Raw genomic sequence first — 27,703 nt, forward strand, 5'->3', positions numbered from 1 at the left:
ACTGTCAAGCCACTATAGTGGATGGCCAGTCATGGCCACATCGATTTCAGTGCTCTGCCTCCCTGAATGCAGTTTTGAGGCTCTTTGACTTCCCCAGTTTGATCATAACAACTCCCATCTTTTTGTGCAGTAAGGCTTTTCAGCCAAATAATTTTTCTTGCAAAGTTATTATCTATTATCTCTGAGCTGGCAGCACACAATTGTTTTGTTTGTTTTTCCTATTTTAATCCCATATCTTAAACTTATAATATGCATACCCCCAAAATGTCAACATCAACAAAAATCACAAGCAAGCAATCAACTTTTACCCGTAGAACTTAGGTCAAGTTTTAGTGTACTGATTTCACCAGTCACAAAATTGTAGCTCGTATTGTTTTCTGTGTGTGTGTGTGTGTGTGTGTGTTTGGCCAGGTGTTTCTTTGTCCATCTGGATGTAAGTGGTCAGATTTTGTCAAAATGATGTCAGTATGCACGATGGAGTCAAAATTTTAGAGGTGTGGTCAAACTAATTAGTGCTGAGTGCTCATATCATAATGCAGTAATTAGAACACATTGACGAGCATTGTTACTGGTGTGATCCCATTCCATTGGGTTACGCAGTGATGAATTTCCCCAAGTTTGGATCGATAATGTGTTACTGCACTGCACTGCACTGCCGCTGCTGGTTTTCACAATCTGTATGTTACTCAGGGGATCATAAGCCGTTTGTTTATGGATCATCATCAGCAGGGTGATGGTTGAATCTAGTCCGGCCGGGCCAAACAGCAGTCTTATTCCCCATAATCCAGAAAAAAGACAAATCCAGTCATCTTATCAGAAAATTAGATGCTTCTCTGGCAAATTAAGATAAATGAAAAATAGGCTTTTTCTATTTTCTCCTTCCGCTCTTTATCACGCTTTGGGAATACAGCTGTGGTAAAAGGTTTAGAATAGCTGATGATGGTGTCAGCACATTGCAGCGCTTCGCTGTGCTGCAGGCAGGGTTAAAAAAAAAATGTTTCTCAAAGCACAAAGGCCTAATGTGTGGGGCCTGTTGGTAACAGCTGAACGACCTCCAATGTGCATTGCCTGCTTGTTTGTATGTCCTGCATGAGTGCAGTGTTTAGGCCTGTTTCACCACTACAATGCCCAGATCTTCTGGAAGAAAGCTTTTTATTTTGTAATTGTTAAAAACAAAACCAGATTTAGGGTAACTGCATTACCAAAGCAAGCTGACAATTCATCTTTTAGGGCATAACTCATAACACAATTCATAACTTTGCATTACCAGACTGGTTGAAGTTTTGGCACGCTTGTGTTTAAATATTACACTTTAATGCAAGACGGTTGTGGTACCTAATCTGTCTGTTTTTCTCATGATTGTGAACGGACCAAAAACCAGTGCTGTCAACTGTTATTTTCACCAGAAACTTTGCTACACAACAGACAGAGAAAGGGGTCTGGATTTAACCCTCGACTCGTCTGTGCCAGAATAATTTTTTCCTCGTGCAAGTGGCATGGCTCGAGGGATCGCAGCATCAGTTTGTTAATTCAGCCTGAAATTTCTCTTGAATAATTGCATGGAATGCCGTGATTTATTTATTTATTTATTTATTTTTTAACACATCCAGAATAGGGCTGTGCGATATGACCAAAATCTCATATCCCGATATAAGAATTCTATCGTCCCGATAACGACATAAATCACAAAAACGTAACATTTTCTGTAAATTCTGTGAATCTCGGGCAGCTCGACTTGCGGGAAGTGTTTCCAGCTGCGCGTCATGTACCTGGAGTCGAGTGTTTTAACCAATGCATGAAACTATACATTTTTAGACATAAGTTGTAACGGCCGCCGTTTTCTTTGTGAGTATTTATTACACGGCGTGCTGCGGGGAAAACACCTGTTATGACGTTTGAGTCTAAGGTTTATTTTTTAGCACCTGGCGGCTCTTTTTTTTAATTCTCATCCGTAAATAATCTGCTCTTTCAGTTTATTTTGAAAAGTCTCAACAGGATCTTGAGCTTTATTGTGAAAGGTTTATGTGGAACATAAACAAGCGGACACGCGATGCTGTTACCCTCGTTGTTGCTAACCACAACGCATAAAAACAGGCGCTTGTCCTTCAGTAGTGTGGTTATATTAAATATAAGAGAAAGAGATAACTTTAAGAAATTAATATAACCACTACAGTGACCATCAAAACGGTGAAAAAATATTGCCCTAAACAGTTTATTTTGCGACACCACGAAACAAACCATAGCGTAAAATGAAACGATAGACGTTTTTATATCGTCATCCGATATATATCGTTATATCAAACAGCCCTAATCCAGAATCTCTTAAAGTTTAATCCTACTGCATATGGTAATCAAAAAACTTTTCCTGTTGGTTGTTCCCTAGATTCATCTTGAGAAATACTGGATGCATTGCTAAGATAATATGGTACAAATATTTCTGTTTCCCTCAGGATGGATGTTACTGTGGTAATCCACTAACTTCTCATATACGACTATACTCAGGTCAAATTTTTAATGCCCTTCACTGCCTTAGTTTATAAACAGATTCCTGCAAAATGCTACTGTGCTAAAAATAAATGGAGAAGTTGAGTGTTTTCTACTAGTATGCCTGTTTAACATCACTGTGCCGATGTGCAGAGCCAGTAGCCCGGTTGAGGCTCTTGGTCTTATTAGAGGAACAGTAACTGTCTTAAGCTGATAAATGTGTTAAAACTTGGAAAAACAACAAAAGATACGGGCAATTTTAATGCAGAATATTTTTATCAAGATAATGCCTGTTTTATGGAGTGCCCTCTGAAGGAGTTTTTAATAGAAAGCTCCAGTATGTAATGCTTATTAGGTGCGAGTCATGCCTGTCAGTTTTGGTCTCGCTGCTGGTCTGGCTAAATGCTGTTCTTGCCAGCCTTTGCTGTGAAGTTGCTAAGAGTTGTCTGGTGAGTCTGTTTGGGCCTGCCAGTATACCCCCAATCATGCCAAATTCCCTGCATGAAAAAGATTAGCAGTGCTGAAGTTATTTTGCTGTACTAGGATAACATGCTATTATACAATCCGTTAATTATTTTATGGTTGAATTCGTTTTGCACTAGTAAGTCTTTCCTCCTCTTTTTTTTTTCTCTCCGCTTTCATTCTGATTGCATCCTGATTATTAGCCAGACATGAGCAGACCCATAATCATCCAGGCTGATGCTGCGCACAATCTGCAACTATATTCAGTGTTAGTGTTTACCATTCGGGTCTCTGCAAGCTTCTATTCGGTTTGCTAACCACCGCTCTTCAGCAATGCAGAGTGGTGGCCTAGTTCATGCCCTTTCAATGTAATTTTAGCTGTGTGTGAGTGTGCATGCATTGTGAACGCCGTCTATGTTTCCTGCTCCCTCATGCGCTTTTCTCTCTTTGTTCACTCCGTCTGTACGTCTTTAGTGATAGAACTGTAGTCATGACACACTAGCACAGCACTCTGGTCAGTGATGCTGTACTTTTACCTTTGGTGATGTATGTTTAGCTTCGCTGCACCTTTGGATGATGGTGTTGGCCTCAAGGGAGCTGGAGACAATACAGCCATTTTACAGTGTGGGTGTGATTGACACTTTGTGTTGCTCAGCCATTAGTGCAGATAAGTGGTTCAAACTGAGGAAATGTAGCTGGAGAACTGGATCCGAGAAGACAAGTTAAATGTCTTGTGGATTATGAAGAATGTTAGGCCTGCTGGGTTTAGTTTTTGTGGAGAAGACAAATTATTCACAAGTGCAAATCGAGCAGAAATGTTACCATATTTTTTTTTCTCTACCTACTTGTTTATGGTGTTTATGGTAATTAATCAATTTTCTTAAAAGGAATTACAAATGAGTGCGTGACTCACACAAAAAGTGTGCAAGATGCTGTGGTTTATAAAGATAATTAATAATTCACCAATTTCCTGTCATTATTGATACTGTGTAAAGAGGTGAGTACTTGATAATGCAACAGTTCAACATAGAACTGCAGACATAAGCCATGATATTGCCTGGTCACAAAACAGTTGGAGTCAAATGTGTTCTCAATATTGGAAATGCTGTTTGGTTTAGGTGAGAGTGCACCAGAGAAAAACCTGCTGTTTCATATGGATACAACTGGATATCTCAGTGGAATGTAATGGGGACCTGGCAGGTTAATGTCTGATTTGCCTGCATCTGTTACTTATGTTCTCACATGCATTTACTGTACACATGCACACACACAGACACATGCCTGGGGTTGAATAGAGTGTGTTTGTGTGAGTGAAGAGTCTCTAGACGGCTGCAGCTAAGTTTCTTTTCCTTGTTTTGATGTCCTCATCTGTTTCTTCAGGCAAAAGTCTCTGAAGCAAGGCCACAGCAGGAATCACATTTTCACATCTGATGCTAAAACGGCAGCAGAGCTGACTTTTTGGACTAAATCCTTAAAAAGTGCTAGAGGATATAGCATCTTTTCCAGAAGTATTTAGTGCCGAGTGGCAAAACTGTTGGAGCTCATTTATGAGATTCCTGTATTGTCCACGAGTGACAGTGGCGGGGCCATCAAGAGCCTTGTATCGGGTAGGATGAATGTTAGCAGTCTGAAAATTGTTTGGATTCAGCAAAGCATAAAGTTTGAGACAAGAGGAAAGATGAAAAATGGCCTTTAAATTATTCTGATTTTATTTTTACAGACTCTAGGTGTCTCACTCGGTGTTTTTTGTGCTTTCTTGCTGCTGGTATTGGTAAACGTCCTGAACTCTGTGACATATTGATTCAAAAAATGTTTAACCAAAGCTCTTCCATTAAAGATATAATGTTTCACTCCTCATGACAAATTGGCAGAAAATTTGGACTGTGCTTCACTTTTCCCATCACTGCTTCCCCTAAAATATTTCTACACTCCTGACATCGCTCTTCCTTCAAATACCTGTTCATTTTTTGAAGTAATTTTGATTAGATTTTTCCTATGGGAGTAAAGGATAGGATAATTATAAGCCACAAGGCTTCAGCCTATTCCTTTTTTGGTTACTGTTTGATTGAGTACTTTTATGTAAAATGATAATCTGTTGTTGTTGACTGAAATAAATATTTCACAATATTAAAAAAAAATGTTAGGGTGAAGCCTGAAAGTACACGAGGAAAGTGTTGGTGCACCCCTGCTAAAGACTAAACTCATCTGCCGCTCCCCGGGGTAATGAACAGTTTGAAAGCTTCATGTCTGATGGATTAGTTTCATGTATGTCCGGATGTATGTGGTGATATGTGCAGTGTTGTGCAAATCTCAGATGTTTGGGTTTTGATCAGTCATGTGCTGTCGTCAGGGAAGCGATTATCAGGGCCCAAAATTAATTCTGCAGCATGGCAGTAAGCCAGACGTACCCCCACAGCGAAAAAGATCCATCTTCAGGAACAAGAAGAACAAGTAGCTCTGCAGCAGATGCAACATCACAGTGTCAGTCTGGGATTGCATGAAGAGTGAAGACGGTGCGACCAGAGAACTGAGGCAACAATCTGCTTCCCAGGCACCTTAATAACTTCCACTCAAATGCACCAACTGTAGAAAAACTGCTGCTGGCAAAGAGTGGTTGATTTGGGGGTTTTCAGTTTGTTGGACATTGTATGGGTAATAAATGCAATTTATTCATAGCATGATTTTTTTGTGACTAAACATTTGCACAACGCTGTATATCTTCACACTTACAAACATATTTCTGTCCCCTCGGTTGCCAGGTATCTCAAGACAGTGACTGGGACAGACAATGACTCTAACAGATGAATGTAATAATAATAATAATAATAATAATAATAATAATGACGATGATGATAAATTATTAAAAAAAATCGGATTACAGTTCCAAAATGTGCTGTTTAAGTCTCCGTTTTGGCAAGACCTTCTGAAGTGTCCTTGAGCAAATCGCTCAATCTCAGTCTCTTTTGTGGGGGCGCTGTTGTATTGGTAGCAGAAATTCACCTGGTGAGGAACAAGAGAAGAGAATTGACTTGAGGTTATCCATAGATTTTTACTTTCTTTATATTCCATTTTGTACTTTCACTCATGTCTGAGTGGGACGGCTGGATCCTGATCGCCATGCTGCTGTGTGTTAAAGGAAATCTGTAGCAGAGATGTTGGACAAAGATGACAAGGAAGTGATGAAAAAGGGGGGGAATGGCAGAGAGAGGGGTGTATCCATAGAAACATGAAGAACGCGTGATTTAGAGGGAGGGGAGGAGAAAGGAGGGATGTAGTTTGAAAGTGTTACAGCTACAAAACACTGGAACAAAATGGTAGGCCTGCAGCAGCATTTATCTAGCAGCTGAACTGATTGTGTTTTCCCTCACACTTAAGCTGGAAGTGCTGAATTATTTCATTGTTGTTAATTAAATTTGTAGGACAAAGGTGAAGTATAAAATGTAACAATAATGCTGATCTTTGCATGCGGGTTTATGTACCGGTTTTTCTGTCCATATGTAATATATAAACAGACAAGCAAACACGGCCACGTTTTTCTCCCTATATCACGTTTTTCTTTATTCCAGGGAACTTTTGGGTTTTTAAAGGATCTTTGCTTGGGGTCGGTACAGTTTGACCTCTCGCAAATGGTGCAGGACGTCAGCGCTCACTACTTCTATCCTGCCGTTTTAAAATGGATTTGTCAGGTTCTGTGCGGTGCTGTCGTTTAATGTGCTGCATGTGTGCGCCTGTCAGACTGCTGATTAAACGTGAGGTTGAGGTTGATGCCGATATTTGTTTGTGTGGGTTAATACTAACGTTAACCTGTGAGGTCAAATGTTCGATGCTGCTGTCACTGTGTTTCAAACATGTCTAAAATGTCCTTTTAGGAGCTGCAGGCTTCTTAAATATGTCACAAAAGATGACACATTGCATCTCACGACTCATTTGAAATTGATGCTGGGAGATGAACACCAGCACGAAGTGAGAAATTGATGACCTCAAATGACGTAAACATACAGCTTAAACCACCTCTGCTAACCAGCAATAGTATGATTTCTTCATTATGTCAGCGTAGGATTTTTAGATATAATAATAATAATAATAATAATAATAATAATAATAATAATAATAATAATAATAATAATAATAATAATAATAAAACTCTCATTAAAACAAAAAAAAAAAAAAAGTGTGGCTTCTGTATGAAGTACATTGCAACGGATTTACTTGTATAAGATCAGTGAGCAAGGACCAGCAACATAGTGTGTTGTCTTTGCAGGGTGCCAAGAACTGCAGTTCTGTGAGATGCCATGGGCGTCTAAAAGATGCACACAATGTGTCCTCTAGTTTGATGCCCATGGTGATATTGGAAAGCAACAGTTCAAGTTCAAGTGATGGTGCTGGAGCTTAGGAGTTTTTTCATTTTGCTCTTTGTTTCTTTACATTGGCTCTCACTGGTTGGTTAGGTTTAAACACCAAAGCTAAGTGGTTACGTTTGGGAAAAGATTCTGGTCTGTGTTCTGTTTGCATATCAAATGAATAATGTTTATCTGGTGCTTTTAGATGTTTTGGCAAGTGTCCCTTTTTAAGTGTTCCTATTTGATGTTGAGAATGAGACCCATGTTACTATTGTGAAAAATCAAGATTTTGGAACCTTTTTATTTTTGAACTAATACTGATACCAGTGACACTTTTATATAACTAAAATTTTTTTTAATTATTTACGTGATTTTCCACACCAGACCAGCTGCCTCGGTCGCTGTCTAATCGTGTCTGCCATGTTGATTTTATAGTGTTTACGTGCTACGATTTATTTATTTATTTAATTTTTTTTAATGGTTATGTCAGACTATTATTAAATCCAAACAGATAATTCAGATTCCTCTTGTTCTAAAAGTTCTACTTTATTTTTCTACACTTCCCTGTGCAGACAAAAACACACAAACAGCAAAAAGATGGTCAAACAGATATTCATACTCCGTGTACCTTACTGCCTTAATATCACTTCAGTTTATAATGTTAGCACATAGCAATTATTATTCCTGGATAAACACTTGTGCTGAAGAATGTAATGCAAAAGGTAGAGGTTCATAATTCTCTCAGGTTAGACGTGATGCACAGCCTTGGTTTTAATGTGATCTACACTTTTGGTGATTTTATTTTTAATTTTTTTTATTCAACAAAACAAACATTTGCAGCATTTAAAAAAAAAAAAAAAATTATTTTCTTTGCATTATTTCTTAAGTCAGGCAGTTTCATGGTATATCACACTATTATTAATGTTATTTTGGCAAAAGTGAACTTTTTTTTTTTGGTAGGTTTACACTATTATTTTTCTTTTAGGACAATACAGAAAATGTAACATTTTAATGTCATAAAAAAGAAATGAAACCTTAAAAAAAACACGCTTGTTTGAGTTGGCAGTTTCTAAGACCATGAACCTCAGTGGTTTGCATGCATTATATAGCTATAATTGCTAGACAGAATATGGGAACGGCTAAGGAAGACCTCACTCTGCACAGCTTGTGTGTCTGACCATTATCTACTAAATATTGTCACACATCGCTACTACCTTCCTTGTCTCTTATCCATTCTTTCTGTGGGTTAGTTGCCCCCTCCCTCCTTAACTTTGAATCTTTCCCTCTCCCTTAATTGTTGGTAAAAATAGCATGTGACTTTTGAATTCTGCCATCTGTTGGACTGAACATCAGTTTTAGATTCACTTGTGTACCATTTTCCTTCAAATATGAAAATGATTTTGAGTTTTCCACCTGTTGAATAAACGTAAGTTGGCTGCTTGTATGAATCTTCTGTCATGGCCCCCGTCTTAAGTTTAGTTCAGCTCTGCTTTTCCTTCATCCAAAAAACCCAAAACTGCATTACTGAAAACCAGTAAAATGTGTGGCTTTACATTTTAGGTGGGGGGAAGCTATAGAACAGAGCCAGCTGTAGCACTTCTCACAGCATTGAGCAATCCATCCATGTCAATTATGCTCTCGTTCTGATACCCCCACCCCCATTCCAAATAAATTAACACTCCTGGCAGCAACTTTCACAGCTACATCAGGCACAAAATAAGGCATGCTTCTTATTAAATATGGTGCATTTAGCAGTAAATTGCCTGCCACAAATATTTGAAAATCATGTATTATTTATTTAAATACTCTCCTCCCCAAACTTTGCATTCTCATAACTGTGACAGTCGTTTCAGTGCATTTGGGCATCACTACACCTATGCATACAATCAAAGCAATAAGCAGTCCACTCATGGTGACAAAAATTTGGCTATAGATCCAGTCCTTATGATGCTACATGCTGTCATGGGGTACAAGGTAGGCTACACCACAGACAGGTCGCCAGTCTGTCACGGGGCTTAGGGTTGGATATGACACTCCCATCCATCCATAAAGCCACTTTCTGTTTCCTCGTGTGTTGACTAAACGCTTGTTAGTGTGTCTACAGGAGAGCTGTGAAGTGTAGCTTTGTAACAAACTCAATTTTTGGACACAGATTATTCTGTTATCAGGAAAATTGTAGTTATTAGCCTATGTTGTCTGTTCCTCACCTGGTTACCCGTCGATATGGGTGAGCTTTGATCACAGGTAAATGAGGTCACGTGTCTTTTTTTTTTTTTTTTAACCATAAAAAACATCTTGTCTTAGTCATAAGTTATTTTGGTTGATCTCTGCTCTTTTCTTCATCTGTTCTTTAATGTTATTGAAAGCAGCAGCAGAGCCCCTCTCAGCTGTTAGCACACCCTCATGCTACATGTCTAGCCAGTCACTTGAGATGTAATTGTTGTTGTGTTGTATTTTGTTTTGTATCATATGATTAGAATTATGTGCAATTCATACAGGTTCCTTTCAGTACCCTTCACAGTGCTCCATTTAATCCACTCACTGATATAACAGTATCTGAGAAATGTATATCATGGATTTGAGTACATTTCGTATACCGCTCCGCAGTACTGTGTAAAGACTTTTTTAGTAAGGGCTGTGAACACATCATGGCATACCTGGATGCAGCTGTTTTTACCCCACAGTGATTAACACAGGTGATAACTGCTGTCGGACTATTGTGCTACTGTGTGTGTTTGTGTGGCCTTGTGAACACCAACATGCCATTCTTTTTCTTCTTTTGCTGCAGCCATGTTTGTGAAACCACAAAACAGAGTGAGATGGGTTTTGTGCTCGTTCTCCCTCACTCGCTCCCTGTTTTTTTTTCTACCTCTTTTCTGTTTTTCTCTTTCCAGCTCTCTTCCCCTCCCCCTATTTCTGTTCCTCTTTCCTCCTCTCTCTCTCTTTCATTCTCCCTCCCTCCTTGTCTCTCTCTCTCGCTCTCTCTTTTCTTCTCTCGCTCTGGGTTTCCATCATACTTTACCCCTCCCTCTCCTTTTTGCCTCTCTTTCTTTCTCTCTTCCTCTCTCACGTTGCACACTGCCCCTCCCTCTCTCACTCTTTCTCGCTCTCACGTTGCTCCCTGCCCCATCTCTCTCTCGCTCCCCCCCCCCCCCCCCCCCCCATCTTTTCTCTGTCTCGCTCTTCTGTCTCTCCCTCTCTTTCTCTTGCCTCTCTTCCTCTCCCTCTACATCCTCCCCTCCCCCACTGGTGCCTCTCATTTTCTCTCTCTCCCCTCTCTCACTCCACCATTTCACTCACTCACTCACTCCCCCTCCCATCCCTGTTCTCTTTATCTCCTCCCCTCCCTCCCCCTTCAATCCCTCTTTCATTCCATGCAATCATCTGTTCTTTCTCTCTCCCTCTGCTTCCTCTATTACGCCCCCATTTTGTCCTCTGCCATTTCCCTCTCTCCCTCTCTCTTTTTCCTCCATGTTCTTTCTCTTTTGTTGTTTACCACACTTCCATGACATTTATGATACAAACTTTATAAAAAAAACATTTTTTTTCTATCACAGAAAAACGAACCCATTAGGCAGGGGAACAATTATATTTCTAGAATAAAACCTACACCTTGAACACAATACTCTCCTTCCCAGTCACACACATTTTGCACATTATCTTCTTATTTCACTCGTCCATCTGTGGTGCCATTTACCGTACTCCTCTTCGCGTAGTTCCTGTAATGACCTGGCCCGAATCTACCATTTTTACCCCAAACACTGTAGTGGTTGCTTCTCTTCGGTAGCATTCAACAAGTGGCTTACTTGCTAGACTCCAAAACGACCCCAACTGCCAGTCATCGTCCTCAATGGAACATAAAGTACATTAACCAGGTGCTTTCCTCACCTATCAGGTTTAGGGTGGCCTCATGAGATGATGTGCTCCTTCAGCACAGCTGGGAGCTGCAGCCATTGATGGTTTGCTGTGGTTTTATGGGACAACTGATCTGTTTTTGTTTATATAGGAGGAGGATATATTTGAGTACGTAGAAGCTATTTTAGTCTGCACCAGTTCTTTTTTTGTACATGAACGACATGTAGTGTTTGTCAAAGTTTAGAGGAGGAGTATTATTCTGACCTGGCTAAATCATCAGAATAAAACCTGTTAGAAAGCACATTAAAGACAAATGTTCAAACAATAATCCTGTTTACATAACCTCTCAGACAGTACACGTAGTAGTGGTAACAATAATTTTATTTTGGCACTTTTCAATACACTCAAGGTCATCTTACAGCATGAAATTAACAACAAAAGTAATATTAGGAGAAATTTAAAATCCTGAATGTAAAACATATTAAAAAACAAGCAAACATGATTATAGTTGATATGCTGATCTGAACAGGTAAGTGTTCTGTGATTGAAACTGTCAGAGTCCAGCTGATAGAGGTGAAGCGATGCTGTGTTCCAAAGACGAGGCGAACCTCAGCTTCTGGCACCCGTGGTGTTAAGTCTGATACATGGAACAGTCGGTAGAGTAGCTGAGCTGAGTATATGAAGGAGTGTGAGGATGAAGAAGGTCTGAGAGACACTGGGGTTGTCAAATCATTAAGCACTTTGAAAGTGAGGAGAAGAATCTGTATTGGATGCATTGGCGAATGGGGAGCCAATGAAGCTGGGTGAGATTATGTGTAATGTGATCGGTGGACTTGGTGCAGTTGATGATTCTTGCTGCAGAGTTATGTACCATTTGGAACCAATTAAGCAATTCTTTGGGGAGCCCAGAGAGAATGGCATAGAGGGAATAATCCAAACGAAAGGTGACCAGGGCGTGAACCAGAACTTGTGTGCTGAGTTGAGAAAGAAACAAGTGTAGTTTCGAAATGTTACATAGGTGGAAGAAGGCTGAACCTGAGACATTATTGGAGAGGGAAAAGGCTGAACCTGAGAGGAAGAGTATTTCAAGATGATTCCAAGACTTTTGACACTTTTTGCAAAAGTGTGGACTTAAGAACCACCTATAGAAACAACAAAAAATAGACTTTTGATTTAGGATCATTTCACGTTTACTGATGTCTAGTTTGAGCTGATTGATTATTTTCCCAGTGGTGATGGCCTGTAGGTCATGGCGAGGATAGAAGGGGGAAGAGAGGTGTTGGGTTTTGCAGAAATACAAAGCTGTTTGTCGTCAGCATAAAAATTAAACTGTTTTGTGAGATGGGGGGGAAAATATTTTCAAGATAAAGAAGATAAATTCATTATTTGCACAGAAAGATACCTGAGGGATACCATGTGTGACAGAGGCTGATGAAAAGCCTTATTTGTTTTTGTAAGTCTTGCCTTGAAAAAATCATTTATGTCAGAAAGTCTCCTTGATTCCAATATTGACCAGTTGTTGGCCAATATTGGAATGCGGAATGTAAAAAGTGGCACTGAGGTCAAAGAGGAGGAGGGTATTAAGAAAGCAGGTTTCTAGTGTGAGGAGATCAGTGGTGATTTTAACAAGCTGCTCCAAATATGTCTAGAATGGAATTGAAATGGCTTGGGTGGGTCTGAAGATGTGATGCCTCTATGCTTTCCAAAACACAGGAAATGGATGAAAGGCTGGAAATGGCCCTATAGTTATTAAGGTTGTTGGAGTCAGATGATGAGCATGTTAATTTAAGTTTTAAAATCTGCTATGACTTTACAGCTCGTGGCTCAAATCGGTCAACAACTGCTTCACTGGGTGAATGGGTTAAATGCAGAGGAACTATTTCCCTATGGGGGCTAACACATACACATTATTATTATTATTATTATATCAGTTTCCTTCTTACTGGATCTTTGGTTCTCTCTCTCTGTTTTTTGTTTTGTTGTTTTTTTTAATTAATGAGATTGTCAAAAAATTAATGAAAATCACTATTCGTTTTTACGGTAGGAAAGGTATTGGTTTAAATACACATTGCTTTAGTAAGAACACAGCTGTAGCTAGTGTAGCTACCAGTATTAACTGATTTGACAGCACTGTTATAAGTACATTTGCCAAAGTATCATATCATCGCAGGTAAGATGCATTAAAATTCTTAAAATGCAAACTTGTGGATCCACAGATTTGCAGCAGCAATGTGGAGTTGAGATCACTGCTAGCAAATATAGCCATGGCTCTTCAGTGGCTCTCTGACAGGCTCTGTAGGTCAAAGGCAGGGAGATCTGTCCAGTCCATGTTTGGCTCTGTCCCACCTTGTGTCTTTTATGTGAATATAGCCAGATCCACATCAAGTCTGGATGCATTTGAGACAGACACCTGGCAGGATACATGGGAGAAGCCACGTTTGGTCAGATTTCACTTCCTGCTGCCGTTTGATTTTATCTTTAGGAAACTGCGACTGTTGCTGAACAGGAAAAAAAGTGTTCATTCGTTCTTGAGAATACAGCTTGCACAAGAGGTTGGAAGATGCAGACTCTGCAACTCTTTCCCAAGTGTTTTGGCATTTCCAAATCTACATACCTTTGTGTTGTATATGTACTGCATCCTTTTTCATTTGTAAGTTTATTTGGCTTCACGGTTTGGTTTCTTATTATTTCAGGTCACAATTTCTCCTTAAGCATGTCTCCCTGCCTCTGACCATCTTGCTTTTAAATGCTTGAACTGTGAACAGGGCCCAAGAGAGTAGGAGTTCTAGCTGAAGCAGAAGTCACACCCCTCTGCATTTTGTAAAACTGCATTCAGAAATCATCCATTTAGTTTGTTCTTCATAGACAAATATGTATCGCTAATACTTTTCTTTGCATATGTAAAGCCAAAGTCAAGTAATTTTAAAGTAACTGATGGTTTTGTTTAAGTTTAAATGAGCAACACAATCTTGCATTAATTCTTACTGTGGAAAAAGTATGCAAAATGTTACATAAAGACTAGACTATATGCCATGATCCTCTCTGCTTGACTTGCGTTGCGTGACTGACAGGAAGTGTGCTGTAGCGTGACCAAAGGGAAAGTTAACTATTTTTGGAAAGTTTTATTTGGTAAATAAAAGCATGAAAATCAGTGAGGCTCAAAGTAGAGGCACCATAATACCTGCTCATTGAAGATTATTCTAAAACATAAATTGAACTTAAGGCAGGGAATGAATAATATGAAATCAGCTTATTATGGCAGCATATAAAAAAGACATACTTGAAGCATATCCACACAATATACCTTTTGCAGTTTACTTAAACAAGGGATAAGGGAAACAAAAATATGGGAAATGATGGATCGTCTGTAACTATTTCTTGTGGACCTTTTATGTTCTTGAGTAATCACAGAAGTGTTAAATTTGTTAATTTACAGAAAATTGTGGGAAGATTTGTTCCCAGTTCCTTTAGAGTCCAAGGTGACATTTTGCAGAGAACCAAAATATGCTGATTTTTATCAGGAACATTGTTGTAGTCTTGTTTCTGATTAATATTGTCTTGATTGCCTAATCAGTTAATAAATTAATCAAACCTAATATGTTTTGGGTTTTTTTCTCAACTTTGCATATTTGTGTCTTCATTAGAGCCTGACTGATATTTTGGTCCCCTGATATTATCAGCTGATATTGGCCTATTATACAGTATATACACTAGCCAGACACTTCATTAGGTACAGCTTGATAGTACCAGGTTTTACCGTCAGAACTGCTATAATTCAACATGGTGCTGTAAACATTCCTCAGAGGTTTTGGTCCAAACTGACATCATGGCGTTAATTGCTGCAGATTTGTCTGCTGCACATACGTGACAGCAATCTCCCATTCCACCACATACCAAAGGTGCTCTGTTGGATTGAGATCTGGTAACTGTGGAGACCGTTTAAGTACAGTGAACTTATTCTCATATTCAAGAAACAAGATTGAGATATTTTGAGATGATTTGAGCTTTGTGACACGTCATGTTATCCTGCTGGAAACAGCCATCAGAAGATGTGTGGTGGTCACAAAGGGATGGGCATGGTAACAGTACTCTTTAATACTGTTTAAATGATAATCGTTGGTAATAAAGGGCCCAAAGTGTATCAAAAAATATCCCCCACACCTTCACGTCACCTGGCCTGAACTGTTGATGCAGGGCAGGATGGATCTGTGCTGTAAATAGCGTTTGTGGATAGTTCAATAATTATCTGAACCAAAAAATCTAGTATTGGTCAGGCATCAGAATTTCTATCAAAGCTAAACTACAGGCATGAAAAGGGGTAACACTTTAGGTTTTCATAAAAAACACAGTAGCTGTACTTGGAGTGAACTCAGTCTCTGTAGACGTGTTCTGCGACAGGGGGGTGATGTGCGATTGATCTGATTGAAGGAAAGATTGTCACTTTTTATGGAAATGAATGTTGTGTACCCACAGTATGTTTTAGAGCAAACACTGCTTTGGCTCAAACACTCATTAATAATGTCTTCCAGTGTCTACAATTACAGTCATCTGTTGATTTATTTTTGGCAGCATCCACTGACTCACTCATGAGATTTTTGCATATTTTAAAATTTAAATAAATTCTTGGAAAAATGATTAAGTGATTGACAGACCCGTTTGTGTCTGTGATCAGAGTTTTATTGACAAAAACAGCGAGGTTGGTACCTTAGGCCCACTATTTACGTGAATCAGTAAAATAACAGATTGGTTGATAATAACACTAATAGTTTTTTGAGTCCTCAGTCTTTGTGGACTAATACACCAGTGCAAAGTATTTCCTGCAAAGTGCATACAAGACACTATGCTGAATGTAGGTTTTTATATGTCTGTCGCCCTTTTTCTCATTTCGCTCCATAATTTGCAGCTTTCGCGTTGTCTCGCTTTCATCATTGGCAGGATATGCATGACCATTGTGGACCGTGAGGCCACCGTCTCGCCGCTCAACATCTATCTGATCTCTCCACGCATCCCATTTCACTGAAGGTGCCGTGGTCGTCAGATGACGTGAAAAGAGATGAAAGTTCTTCACACTTGAACTTTGACGTTTCCTCAGGCGTCAATCAGCAGCTCATTTTGTGTGTGTGTGTGTGTATGCATGTGCGTGTGATCCATGGGACTGTTTGATGCATAATTTCAAGCAGAATAATATCTCCGTGCTATTCTTTTACTTTTCATTGCTTCTTTTTCTTTTACCGCATTCTGCTCCCATCCCCCCGTCTCCTTTCTTTTTCTCTCTCTCTTTCTGTCTCCCCCCTCCCCTCTCTTTTCCTTGAGTATTCTTTCCTTTCAGTCTCTCCTCCTGCCCCCCCATCCATTTGCTCATCTCCTTGTCAGTCACCTTCCATCTCTTTCTTTCTCTCACCGTCTCTCTTCTTTCTCCTCTCTCATGTAACACGCTCGCATCCGAGACTGTGCACGAAACAATCTTCCAACACTTTCCCATACTCGTAAACCTCACTTGATCAATGAGAGAGTGAAAAGATACAGAGGGGAAGGCGCAGGGATGCATGGATGAAACACAGAGAAGAACTCAGCTGCAGATACAGGAAAAGAGACAGACAGGGATGTGCAGAAACAAAGATGAAGAATGACACACAAAGAAAGAAGAAAGGAGGGCGAGTTGCTTTGGTGGAGCCATAATTTCAGACGGATATGATGCTGATCTTGTTTTTGTTGTTGGTGTGTGCCTCTTTTGACTTTGATGTGACTTAACCTATTGATTACTGGACTGTCAAGGAACCTTGTGCATCAGTGCTGCGCCTGTGTATGCGTGTGTTTTTAAACCTACTGGCCACACGTGCTCATTTGGCTGCAAGAATATTTGGTTTGTTTAGTGTCTGCTCTGTGTTTGCGCTGGTGCGACCAGACTCGCTACCGAAACTGTGCTGAAGACTAAAGAGAAGGAGGCGGAGGGTAGCGTTAGCTCCGCCTCCTCACATCCCTCACGTATAAATAGGAGGCAAACATAGTCTATTCTCACTCAACACTCGCACTGAAGAATGAGATCCTTGAAGCACCTGAAACCTCACAGCAGGAGGAGCGTGGTGAGTTCACTGGCTCTCGCTTGTAGCATGTTAAGTGGTAGTTTGCTGAGGTGGTGGGCAACGTGGGTTTGATCCCGGCAAAGCTGAAATGATACAGATAGAAAACTGCCATCAGAGATGCTTTGATTGTATCTGGTTTTCTTTTGTTTGTAAAGTTCCTTTCTGTGGAGTCTTTTTTTATTCTAAATGAAGAGCTGCCACTTGCATTAACTTATCGCAATCTCTGTTTGAGCTTTTAAAAAAAATCTTTCTCCCAAACTCTTCTTCGGTGTCATCTTTTTGTCTTCTTCACTTTTTGTTTTTATCTTTCATTGAGTGTCTGGCTTTCATTTTGGCATTTTCCTTTCTCCTTCTGTCTCCTGGTTGCTCACTGCCTCTCCCTCCCTCCCTTTCCCTCTGTCTCTACATGTCTTTCTTTTTCTTTCTTCCTCTTGCTCTCTTTTGCCTGCTGCCTCACACTCACCCTCTCACTCTTTCACTCAGCCCTCTCCTCCTCCCCCTCCCTCTCTTATGTGTGTGTCTCTCTCTCAGCCTTCCTCCTTCCCTCCTGCCCACCCCCTCCTTCTCCTTATCTCTCCTTCACTCTCCCTTTACCTTACATTTTCTCCTTTTTTTTCTTTTTTTCCTCTCCCTCCTCCCTTTCACTAGACTCTTGCATGCTCTAAGCTCTCACTCGCTCACTCTTTTTCCTGCTTCTCTCCCTCCCTCCCTCCATCTCTGTCTCTGCTTCTGTTCTCACTCTGCTCTCCAGTGTTTTTGTCTTATCTTGTGCTTTTCTATTCTTTTTTCATTTCTTAATCTTGCTCAGTTTTCATTCTTTTCTTTTCTTTTTTCTTTCTTGCACTTGAATGTGTGTTTGTGTGGAGATCAGTAGGCCATCTAATCCAACACACACACACACACACACACACACACACACACACACACACACACACACACACACACACACACACACACGGTTAGCACGTTGGATTAGGATGCTGTCTTTCATAGTTCCTGTCTCTCCAGATCTGAAGGTTTGTTTTTGGACACTGTTCATTCAGGTTGACTACTTGTACTAGGAAGAGTGATTTGGGGATAGATTTGCCTCAGTGGGAGGAAATGTCTGCTTTTGCGCATCCTTTCTAGTGATGTAATAAACAGCTCCTGAAAATCTAAATTGTTCTTACTTTTTCTCCTCTCTGTCAGCAACTAGCTCAAATAATCTGATCAGATGAGTCTCACCACCTTTTTTTCTTCAGTAGCTCATTTTTAATGGAGTGGAGGATGGTGCACAGTAGTTCACATTGAAAACATAACTTCCTGCCTTTATAAAAATTTACACTGAGCTTGATTTTTGTTCCCCTCTATAGGGCTGTTCGATATAACGATATATATCGGATGACGATATAAAAACGTCTATCGTCTCATTTTACGCTATCGTTTGTTTCGTGGTGTCGCAAAATAAACTCTTTACAGCAATATTTGTTCATGGTTCTGATGGTCACTGTAGTGGCTGTATTCATTTCTTAAAGTTCTCTCTTTCTCTTATATTTAATATAACCACACTACGGACGACAAGCGCCTGTTTTTATGCGTTGTGTTTAGCAACAACGATGATAACAGCATTGCGTGTCCACTTGTTTATGTTCCACATAAACCTTTCACAATAAAGCTCAAGATCCTGTTGAGACTTTTCAAAATAAACTGAATCACGTGAAAGATGCAGATTTTTACGGATGAGAATTAAGAAAGAGCCGCCAGGTGCTAAAAAATAAACCTTAGACTCAAACGTTAGAGCAGGCTTTTCCCCGTAGCACGCCGTGTAATAAATACTCACAAAGAAAACGGCGGCCGTTACAACTTATGTCTAAAAATGTATCGTTTCATGAATCGGTTAAAACACTCGACTCCAGGTCCACGACGCCCAGCTGGAAACACTTCCCGCAAGTCGAGCTGCCCGAGATTCACAGAATTTACAGGAAATGTTAAATTCTTGTGATTTATATCGTTATCGGACGATAGAGGTCTTATATCGGGATATGAGATTTTGGTCATATCGCACAGCCCTACCCCTCTACAACACTTGGCAATAAAAAACATTAAAATGCTGATCTCTTTACAAACAGTTTGTCTCTTTCCTGTTCCAGGAGGAGGCGAGCCGGCGCCTGGGTAGATGTGAGCCCAAGGTAATGGCCAGGCTGGTGGACATAGGCACACAGACAGATCCAGTAGTTGTGCTGTCCTTGGCCCAGGCCGCCGTGCTAGGTCTCATCTCCCAGAATGAAGTATTCGGAGCTACCATTGCACCAAACGGCTTCTACACTGGTGAACCAAAAGAGTCCCCTGCACCCCCAGTAGACGGAGTTGACTACGAGTACGCAGACCAACTTATCGGCGCCAACGGAGATTATCTTGGAGAAAACTTGGGAGAAGACGGTCAGATGCAACCAAGCTGCAGCCAGCGGCGGTGGCAGCAGGGGCCGCCTCAGCATCCAGATGGGAAAATGGTAGTCCCCGATCGTCATGGCCTTCAAGCAGGTGACATGTCCTCTTCCCACGTGAAAGGGGAAGGGATGAACTCTGGAATGTCCTCCTGTGTCCACATGCTGAACAATATGGCTCCCAGAGGTGGTCTGGTTCAAGTAGATCCGGCCACCCTGAGAGGCACCAACAAGAACTGTGCAGAATGTGAGCGGGAAGCTACAAACCAGCAGCAAGCCAACACACATGTCCACCCTCCTCCCCCCCAGGTGGCCCACAGGGGACCGGAGCAGGGCCACAGAGGACTGCAGGCCCAGCGCCCAATGGGGGGCCACGGTCGAGGTGGTAGAGAGGATGAAGAAGAGGTAGAACACCAGGGGAACACAATGATGAAACCCACACAGCAGGAGGAAGCTATCAGCAGCTACTTCCAGACCAGTGAAGTGGGAAGCTACGATTCTACAGAGATGGGAATGGGGGGCGAGTATGAAGACAGCAGCCAGAGTATGATGTGGACAGACGGGAGTGCGGCAGGGCAGCATCCCCAGCCTCCACACCCCCAGCCTCCACGTAGACACGGTGGCCGTAGAGTAGACCGGCTAGATATCAACATCCAGATTGATGAATCCTACTGCGTAGACGTGGGAGACGGTTTGAAACGCTGGAAGTGTCGCATGTGTGATAAATCCTACACCTCTAAATATAACCTGGTCACACACATCCTGGGCCACAACGGCATCAAACCGCATGCCTGTCCACATTGCGGAAAGCTTTTCAAGCAGCCCAGTCACCTCCAAACCCATCTGCTAACCCACCAAGGTACGCGGCCTCACAAGTGCACAGTCTGCAAGAAGGGCTTCACCCAGACCAGTCACCTGAAGCGACACATGCTGCAACACACCGACGTAAAGCCCTACAGCTGCCGCTTCTGCCGCCGTGGCTTCGCCTATCCCAGCGAACTGCGAGCGCACGAGGTGAAGCACGAACGAGGCCGCTGCCATGTGTGCTCGCAATGTGGCATGGAGTTCCCCACCTATGCTCACCTCAAACGCCACCAGACCAGCCACCAGGGTCCCCACACCTTCCAGTGCACCGAGTGTAATAAGTCTTTCGCCTACCGTAGCCAGCTCCAGAACCACCTCCTGAAGCACCAGAGCCCGAGGCCTTACACCTGCTCCCAGTGCGGCCTGGAGTTTGTGCAACTCCACCACCTACGTCAGCACTCGCTCACCCATAAGGTATCTGACTGCTCAAGTTGCACACATGCTGTAAATTTTACCTGTAGATCAGTATTCGGCAGAGAGGTTGTTTTTCCTTTGGCTTGTACAAAAATATTGAATGCTTTGATTCTCTTTTTTTTAATAGAGAGTCAAAACAAACTAACATAAAAAAGATAATTTGCATCTGCAGTTCATATATAATTCACCTTAAGCCTTGGGTGTAGTTAACAGATACGAGCATCCACCTATCTGGCATCCTTTGTTGTCTTTGTCAGATTCATCTTGTTACAAAAACACATGATTTTAAGGTCAAAATAGAATCAACGTATCAGTCTAATATAAGGAATTTAGCACCTGGATTTAGTATGCTTATAAAAAATAACAGCTGGTAGAGGCTCGAGCCCCCACCTGCAACCACGAATTGGATAAGTGCAAGAAAAAAGATGGATGGATGGGAAAAAAGAAACTATTCCATCAACATGGTAATGCTAGACTTTTCTGTGTGGCTTTTTTTTCCATTCATTTGAAATCTTTAATAATGTAGTGCCAACAAGTCACGATGAGGAAATGTATTTTTCTTTTTTATATTGAGTCACTTTAAGTGGTTAATTGCCCAGTGAATAGAATAAACTCCAGGTGGGTCATAGAAACAAGAAGAAATTTGAGTTTCTAGCCTTGAATAATTTTTTTTTAATGGCAACAAAACCAAGTCTGAGTTGTTAAGCAAATAGTATCAATTCTCATGTGAAATATGTTTTCGTTGATGCCATTTTCCCTGTGTAAATGCTGGTAAATCTTTGCAAAGGCTTCATCAGCAGTTAGAAACACAGCACTTAATCAAAATGGTGAAAAATCAAAGGAAATTAGAAGCATAGTAGAATTATCTGGCAAATGTTGCATTTTTAGAAAGACCTTCAATCTCCTTGTCACGCTTTTTCAACCCTTGCTGTTTCCCACACTTTCACACAGGTGGGGAAGAGAGAGATGAAGGTGCGTCGGATTACCTTGTGCTTGTATTTGTGATCATTCTTGGTTATTCTAAAATCAGTTCCTTTTGAATGAGACTTTTTTTTCCCGCCCCAACTTTTAGTCATGCCTAGTGGGTGAAGGAATAGAAGATAGCTGACAGATAGAAATCCCACACGGTGACAAATGAAAATGCTGTGTTGCTAGGGACGGGCTCAAATGTGCTTTCTACTGGGGCAACAAAAACCCAAAGCCACGTTCATCATCAAATTGAAAGTGATGAGAGCAGTGAATGTTCTCAGTGGAGAGAGAATATTCTCTTTTGTGGCTTGTTTGAGCTGGTTGTCTGTTCACTGCTCCCCCTGGTGGACAACGTCAGCTCAACCCATTTGCCGTGCAGACAGTGGGCGGACGGACAGTCTGCCAGATTTGTCTGCTTATACAAACACTGTCTCTCGACCCACTAGTGTCCCGTAATACATATTTGTTCCTCGCAATAGCCTTGAATCCGCTCATTCAGTCGCAGGTTTTTGTATACTGACACTGACTGCAGAGTGGAGTGCAGGAGGCAGCAGCACATTCATTGAGACAGGCCTCAAGGCCTTAGATGACAGTTGTCTGCTCCTGTGACCCACTGCATGTGTTTGAGAACGTTACAGCAGCTGAATAAAGATGATTCAAAGGGCCTTTTTCCTGTATTCTAGTGATCTCCTTTGGTACACCTAAAATGGCTGCCATAGATTTTGATACGGTTGGAGGAATGAGCAATAACTTGCAGGCAGGATTAAAATATTGCCCTGACATTGTATGCAGGATGGTGACTCTTTGGCCACCCTGTTTTACATGCATGTTATACTCTTGCTGTTGTTTTTGTAGGTAAAGTTGTATAATTTAGTTGTTGTTTCAGACAGATACTCTTGGATCTGTATCAGTGAGAGCCGATGTCTTTACTTAGGTCATCTTAAGCACACAGCTCTGTCTGTGAGCACCAAAGCCCCGCCCACCTACTCTGTGACCCTTCTGTTTACAAGGGCCAGCAAATCGGAAGAAGCGGCTTGTTTCAGACGCTGGCTGTCAGCACCAAAGTCCAGCGTGAGATAAATTTAAATAGTTTTGTATTACGACACATACAAAGCTATTTTATTATAGTCCAAGAATAACATTATTAAGCTGGAATAGCATAGGAGCATAATAGGTTCTCTCTCAGCCACATTAACCTGATATTAAAAGTGTTAAAAAAAATATGCTGACTGCTCAGTAATTTTTCTTTCCTTTGGTAAAAAATGTAAGGAAATTTAGTCACAATGCAGATTTAAAGATAGCCTGGAATGTGAAACTCACACTGAATCTGAAAATATGTGTCTGCGTGCTCAGGTTTGGGTGTGTTATGACTTGGAAAAGCAGTGAGCTTTTACACCCCACACGTTCAAATTAATCAGTATATCTGCCAACGTCTCACACTCTTGGAAGCAAACAGAACAGCTATTGCTGTATTTGACTGATGGACCTTTGTCTTCTCTTTGCACTCTGCAGGGGATGAAAGGCCACAAGTGTGACGTGTGTTCCCGAGAGTTCACCCTGTCTGCCAACCTGAAGAGGCATATGCTCATCCACAACAGCGTCAGGCCCTTCCAGTGTCACGTTTGCTTCAAGAGCTTCATCCAGAAACAGACCCTCAAGACCCACATGATCGTCCACCTGCCTGTGAAGCCATTCAAATGCAAGGTGCGTATTTTAACTCCAGACTGATAGCAGAGTGTACAGGGCTGTTTAATTAACTGGCGTGAAATTAGTTGTGATGATGCATTTTTAGTTTCTATCGATTTAATTTAACGTAATAGGATTATGAGGGAGAAGAAAGTGCTCCTAGAAAGCATCTCATAAGCGTCTTATAACCTGATATCAGTACGTTTTCTAAAATTAAATGAGAAGAAAATCCCAGACACGAGAGGCCACTATCGCCAGGCAGGATGCTTTTATCACATCTGGTATAAGTTTTTTCTCTGTTTATATCAGTGCACCTAAATTATTTTTTTTGTATACTTTTTTCCAGGTTTGTGGCAAGTCTTTCAACCGAATGTATAACCTTCTGGGTCACATGCATCTCCATGCTGGCAGTAAGCCCTTCAAGTGTCCTTACTGCACCAGTAAGTTCAACCTGAAAGGAAACCTCAGCAGGCACATGAAGGTCAAACACGGCATGGATGTCTCACCAGAAGGACAAGGTTAGGCTCACTTTTTTTTAACATTAATATCAACCTTACTTTCTATCATATGCATTTACTGTGAAAGGGATGGATCCTTATATTAAAAATGGCCAAACTTTCATATGTCATAGAACAACAAAAATGTTGCACCTTTTTTACAGTTATTTTTGCGCTAATATTGGATAATAATTTACAGATAAGCACATTAGCCAGGTGTTTTATACTGTTTCAAAAGTAGATGTTTGCAGAAGGTTCAGTTAATGACATCAGTGCATGTACAAGTAATCCCATATGAGCCAAAGCTCAGGCTTCGCACAGCTCCCAGTGCTGTTCCAAACAGTCTTTTTTCCTACTCTTGAATCTGTGTCAGTGAGAGCAGATATCCCTAAAATGGTCATCTCAGGCACACAGCTGTGGCACCTCCTGTTCAGACGTTCTGTTTGCATCAGGCCACAAGTCAGAGGAAAGTTGCCTAAAAGCAAGAAGATCTGAAACGGCTTGTTTCAAATGCGGGGGACACCAAAGCCCAGTATAAGATAAATGAGGATTATTTTAAACTATGAATGCAAAGAAGAAGTAGAAATATGGAGCTGAAAGTGAGCTTTTTCTATCCATCTGCCCAACCACCTATTAATCTTCCATTTATACAAAGTCAGCTCATGGTGGCAGCAGGTTAAGCAGGCATTTTAAATGTCCTCCCTATCAACACTTTCCAGTTACTCTTGGCGGGTCCTGAGTCGTTCCCGAGCCAAATGAGGTATATCATTTCTCCACTGAGTTCTGGGTCCACCCTGGGATCTCTTCCCAGTTGGGTGAGACCAAGCAACCTCCAGTGGCTTATTTAATACTTCCTCCACAGTCTGCCTCTAAGGTTAGGGAAGCTCGTTTTAGCCGCATGTATTTGCAACTTTATTTGGTCATCAGCCAGATCATGACCATAGGAGAGGGTTAGAACATGGACCGATCGGTTCAGCCTAAATAGTTAACTTTTGGCCCAACTCTCTGTTCACCATAACAGCCGGGAACATTCCTGCATTACTGGTGTCACCATACCAATCCCGTGCTCAAACTCACACTATGCCCATTTTGTTTTTCTTCTTTTTGCTGTAGACATGTAGTATTTGACTAATTTCTGCTTGTTTTGAGTCTAAGACATAAGATTAATTCACTGATGCAATACGTTTGCAAGGTTGAGATCATTACATTGTCCAGGATTAGCTCAGAAGTGCTAAAAACCTCACTTTTCTAATAGATGGGAGTTGGCTGGATGAGCGTCATGCCATGTTGCCAGGCCAATGTCAGTCAATGCCTTTTTGTATTTTCCAGAAGTTCTTCCAGAAATGGACAGCCAGGGGGAATATGAAGGACAGAACTTCACCTTTACAGCACCGGACAGTATGGACAATGGTGGCTCCCAAAACCTCACTAAACTCACTACAGCAAACATGGAGGACATGGAGGAGTATTACAATTTTGGAAAGGATACAAGCAGCTACACTACACCTTGAGTGGCGACGGACCAGAAAACTTTTTTCCTTTTTTTGTTTCTGAAGGCAGAAGGAAATTACAGAATTGTTGTTGAGACTTTGGGAGACTCTGGGAAAAGGGGTTTTCATTTAGTTTTGGCCTCCTTCCAGAAGCGCCAGACTTGGCGGACTATGATGGGAGGCCAGGGAGGAGGAGGAGTGCTTCAAAGGAGACGTTTCAACTCTGTTGCTTATAACCGAGACACTGAAACAGTTGACACGGTGTGAAGCTCTTCTTTTGGGATAACTACGCTTACCGGCTCAGACTCTCACTGGTGGACAGTGAAATCTGTATGTTGTGTGTATGTATCAGTTATTTGAAGAGGAAAAAAAAGAAAAAAGTTGCAGTTGCAGAGCCATTGGTTACATTTAATGTGATAGAAATTTGTTTGCCATTTTTGTCATTCACAACCAATGTATACCCTCATATTTTTGACTGAAAGTGCCAGATAGACATTTTGCAACTAAGCTTCCACAGTGTCAGCTATTTACTCACTGTATATCGAAGTTTTGATACATAGTCACAACATATTCATAGGTTTGAATGCTCTTAGTTAACAACTCCTAATTGTAGTTGCCCGTTCCTGCCTATTCCTCATTTGAAAGTTCAGACAGGTCTATCTTTAAGTGCATTTGTACTTTTTGCACATGACATTGTAGCCTTTTTTGTTTTCTTTAAAAAAAAAAAAAATCTTAGTAGGGCACCGACTACCAAAGTTGCTACTGTCTCATGTCGGCTACAACCAGAAAACAAAACTGCCGGCATGTAAAGCCCTCTCACTGTACAAATGATTCTGCAACATGCAGTGTGTTTACCCATCTTTTTTTGTTTCACATGGTTTAGCTTTGCATTAATAATCTATCCCGTGTAGTGAATATACTGCTCTAGGTTTTGAATTACCGAGTGAACAGAACAAAAAGCACTTTTTCATCAAAACCTGTCATTTTTTCTGTGAAGGCGGTCTTCAGTAAGAGTGAATTCATTTGCCTCAAGGAAGAAGAGCTGGGGATGGAAGATAAAATCTTCCGACCCCTTATAAAGGCAATATTATTAAACATAGTTATGCTTTTTCAATCTTTTTTTGTTTTTTCTAAACTGCTGTTTACCTAAAATGGATATTTCATGGTTGTCAGTTCAAATACGAGTTGCAGAATGAGCAGTTTGAGCAGAGAATCAGCAGTTTGGGTTTTTATTTGTTGTTTGTAGTTTCAGCACTCTTAAATCCAGGGCTGGGTCCACTTTACTTTTAATTCAATTTATTCAGAAATATTTTCCCCATCATGGGGAAAGTAGCATGAAAAACAAGAGATGACACAAACCGAACCTGTGAATTTAAAAGATGAAAATAAATTATTTGGAAGTCGTGCTTGCTTAGATTTTGAAATGATTGAATTAAAAGTGGACTGACACTGGTCCTGCCACTCAGAAATTCTGTTTAGGGGAAGATGGATAACTCCCCCTGTCCTGCCATGCAGGTCAGCCTTGATATGCACACTAAGCCAGAGGAATGGTCTACTAGTTCTTTTTTTGAGATGAGAAATATTAAACTGAGACCTCATGGAAATTGACCATGAATTATTTAATAAAGGTTCTCTAGTTTAAGTGATGAAGACTGGTGTTTTAATCCATCACTATCTGGGGGATAATCCTTATGATCTTTTAGAGATACACCCACTTTGTGTACGACCTCAAATTTGACATTGTTTTATCATTATATCTCCAACATTTAGTTGGATTGCCACGAAAGTTGGTACGCGATACATTTTGGGTCAATATTACTGTGATTTGTTGCTGAAGAACAAGCACATTTGAATATTGGAGCATTTTAATTTTCTTGGTCTGCTGCATGGATGCTTTTGGCTTGGGACCAGAGAGCACATTTTGGGTTAAACCTGAGGTCTTTAACTCCCAGTAGAGCTTATGGACTGGTCAGCTGCTTCATGGGTGCTTTAAACTTCCATAAGAGCAAGATTGATCAATTTTGCTCAGAGATATAGCTCTTTTATTGCTGACGATGAAGTTAAGTTTTGGTTTTTTGTTTTTTTTTAAGACTTTCAATGGGAAGTTTTAAAGAGAAGTGAGATTAATCTAAATGT

General features: G+C 40.9%; 1 protein-coding gene across 2 annotated transcripts in view; it reads left to right on the forward strand.

The window, feature by feature from the left end:
- znf710b (zinc finger protein 710b) overlaps positions 1 to 27,213 on the forward strand; it is a 28,923-nt gene extending 1,710 nt beyond the window's left edge. The window contains exons 1-5 of one of the 2 annotated variants that reach the window (XM_004539592.3): positions 17,099 to 17,224; positions 19,354 to 20,925; positions 23,407 to 23,598; positions 23,927 to 24,098; positions 25,407 to 27,213. In XM_004539592.3, the coding sequence (XP_004539649.1) occupies positions 17,180 to 17,224; positions 19,354 to 20,925; positions 23,407 to 23,598; positions 23,927 to 24,098; positions 25,407 to 25,588 (2,163 nt within the window). In that variant the 5' untranslated portion in view covers positions 17,099 to 17,179 and the 3' untranslated portion in view covers positions 25,589 to 27,213. Of the gene's footprint in view, positions 1 to 17,098; positions 17,225 to 19,353; positions 20,926 to 23,406; positions 23,599 to 23,926; positions 24,099 to 25,406 lie in introns of those variants that run through there. The other variant, XM_012920852.3, reaches the window with a different exon arrangement.
- The last annotated feature ends 490 nt before the right edge of the window (positions 27,214 to 27,703 follow it).

The sequence above is a fragment of the Maylandia zebra genome, linkage group LG1 (assembly GCF_041146795.1).
Source record: "Maylandia zebra isolate NMK-2024a linkage group LG1, Mzebra_GT3a, whole genome shotgun sequence".
Classification (NCBI taxonomy): domain Eukaryota; kingdom Metazoa; phylum Chordata; class Actinopteri; order Cichliformes; family Cichlidae; genus Maylandia; species Maylandia zebra.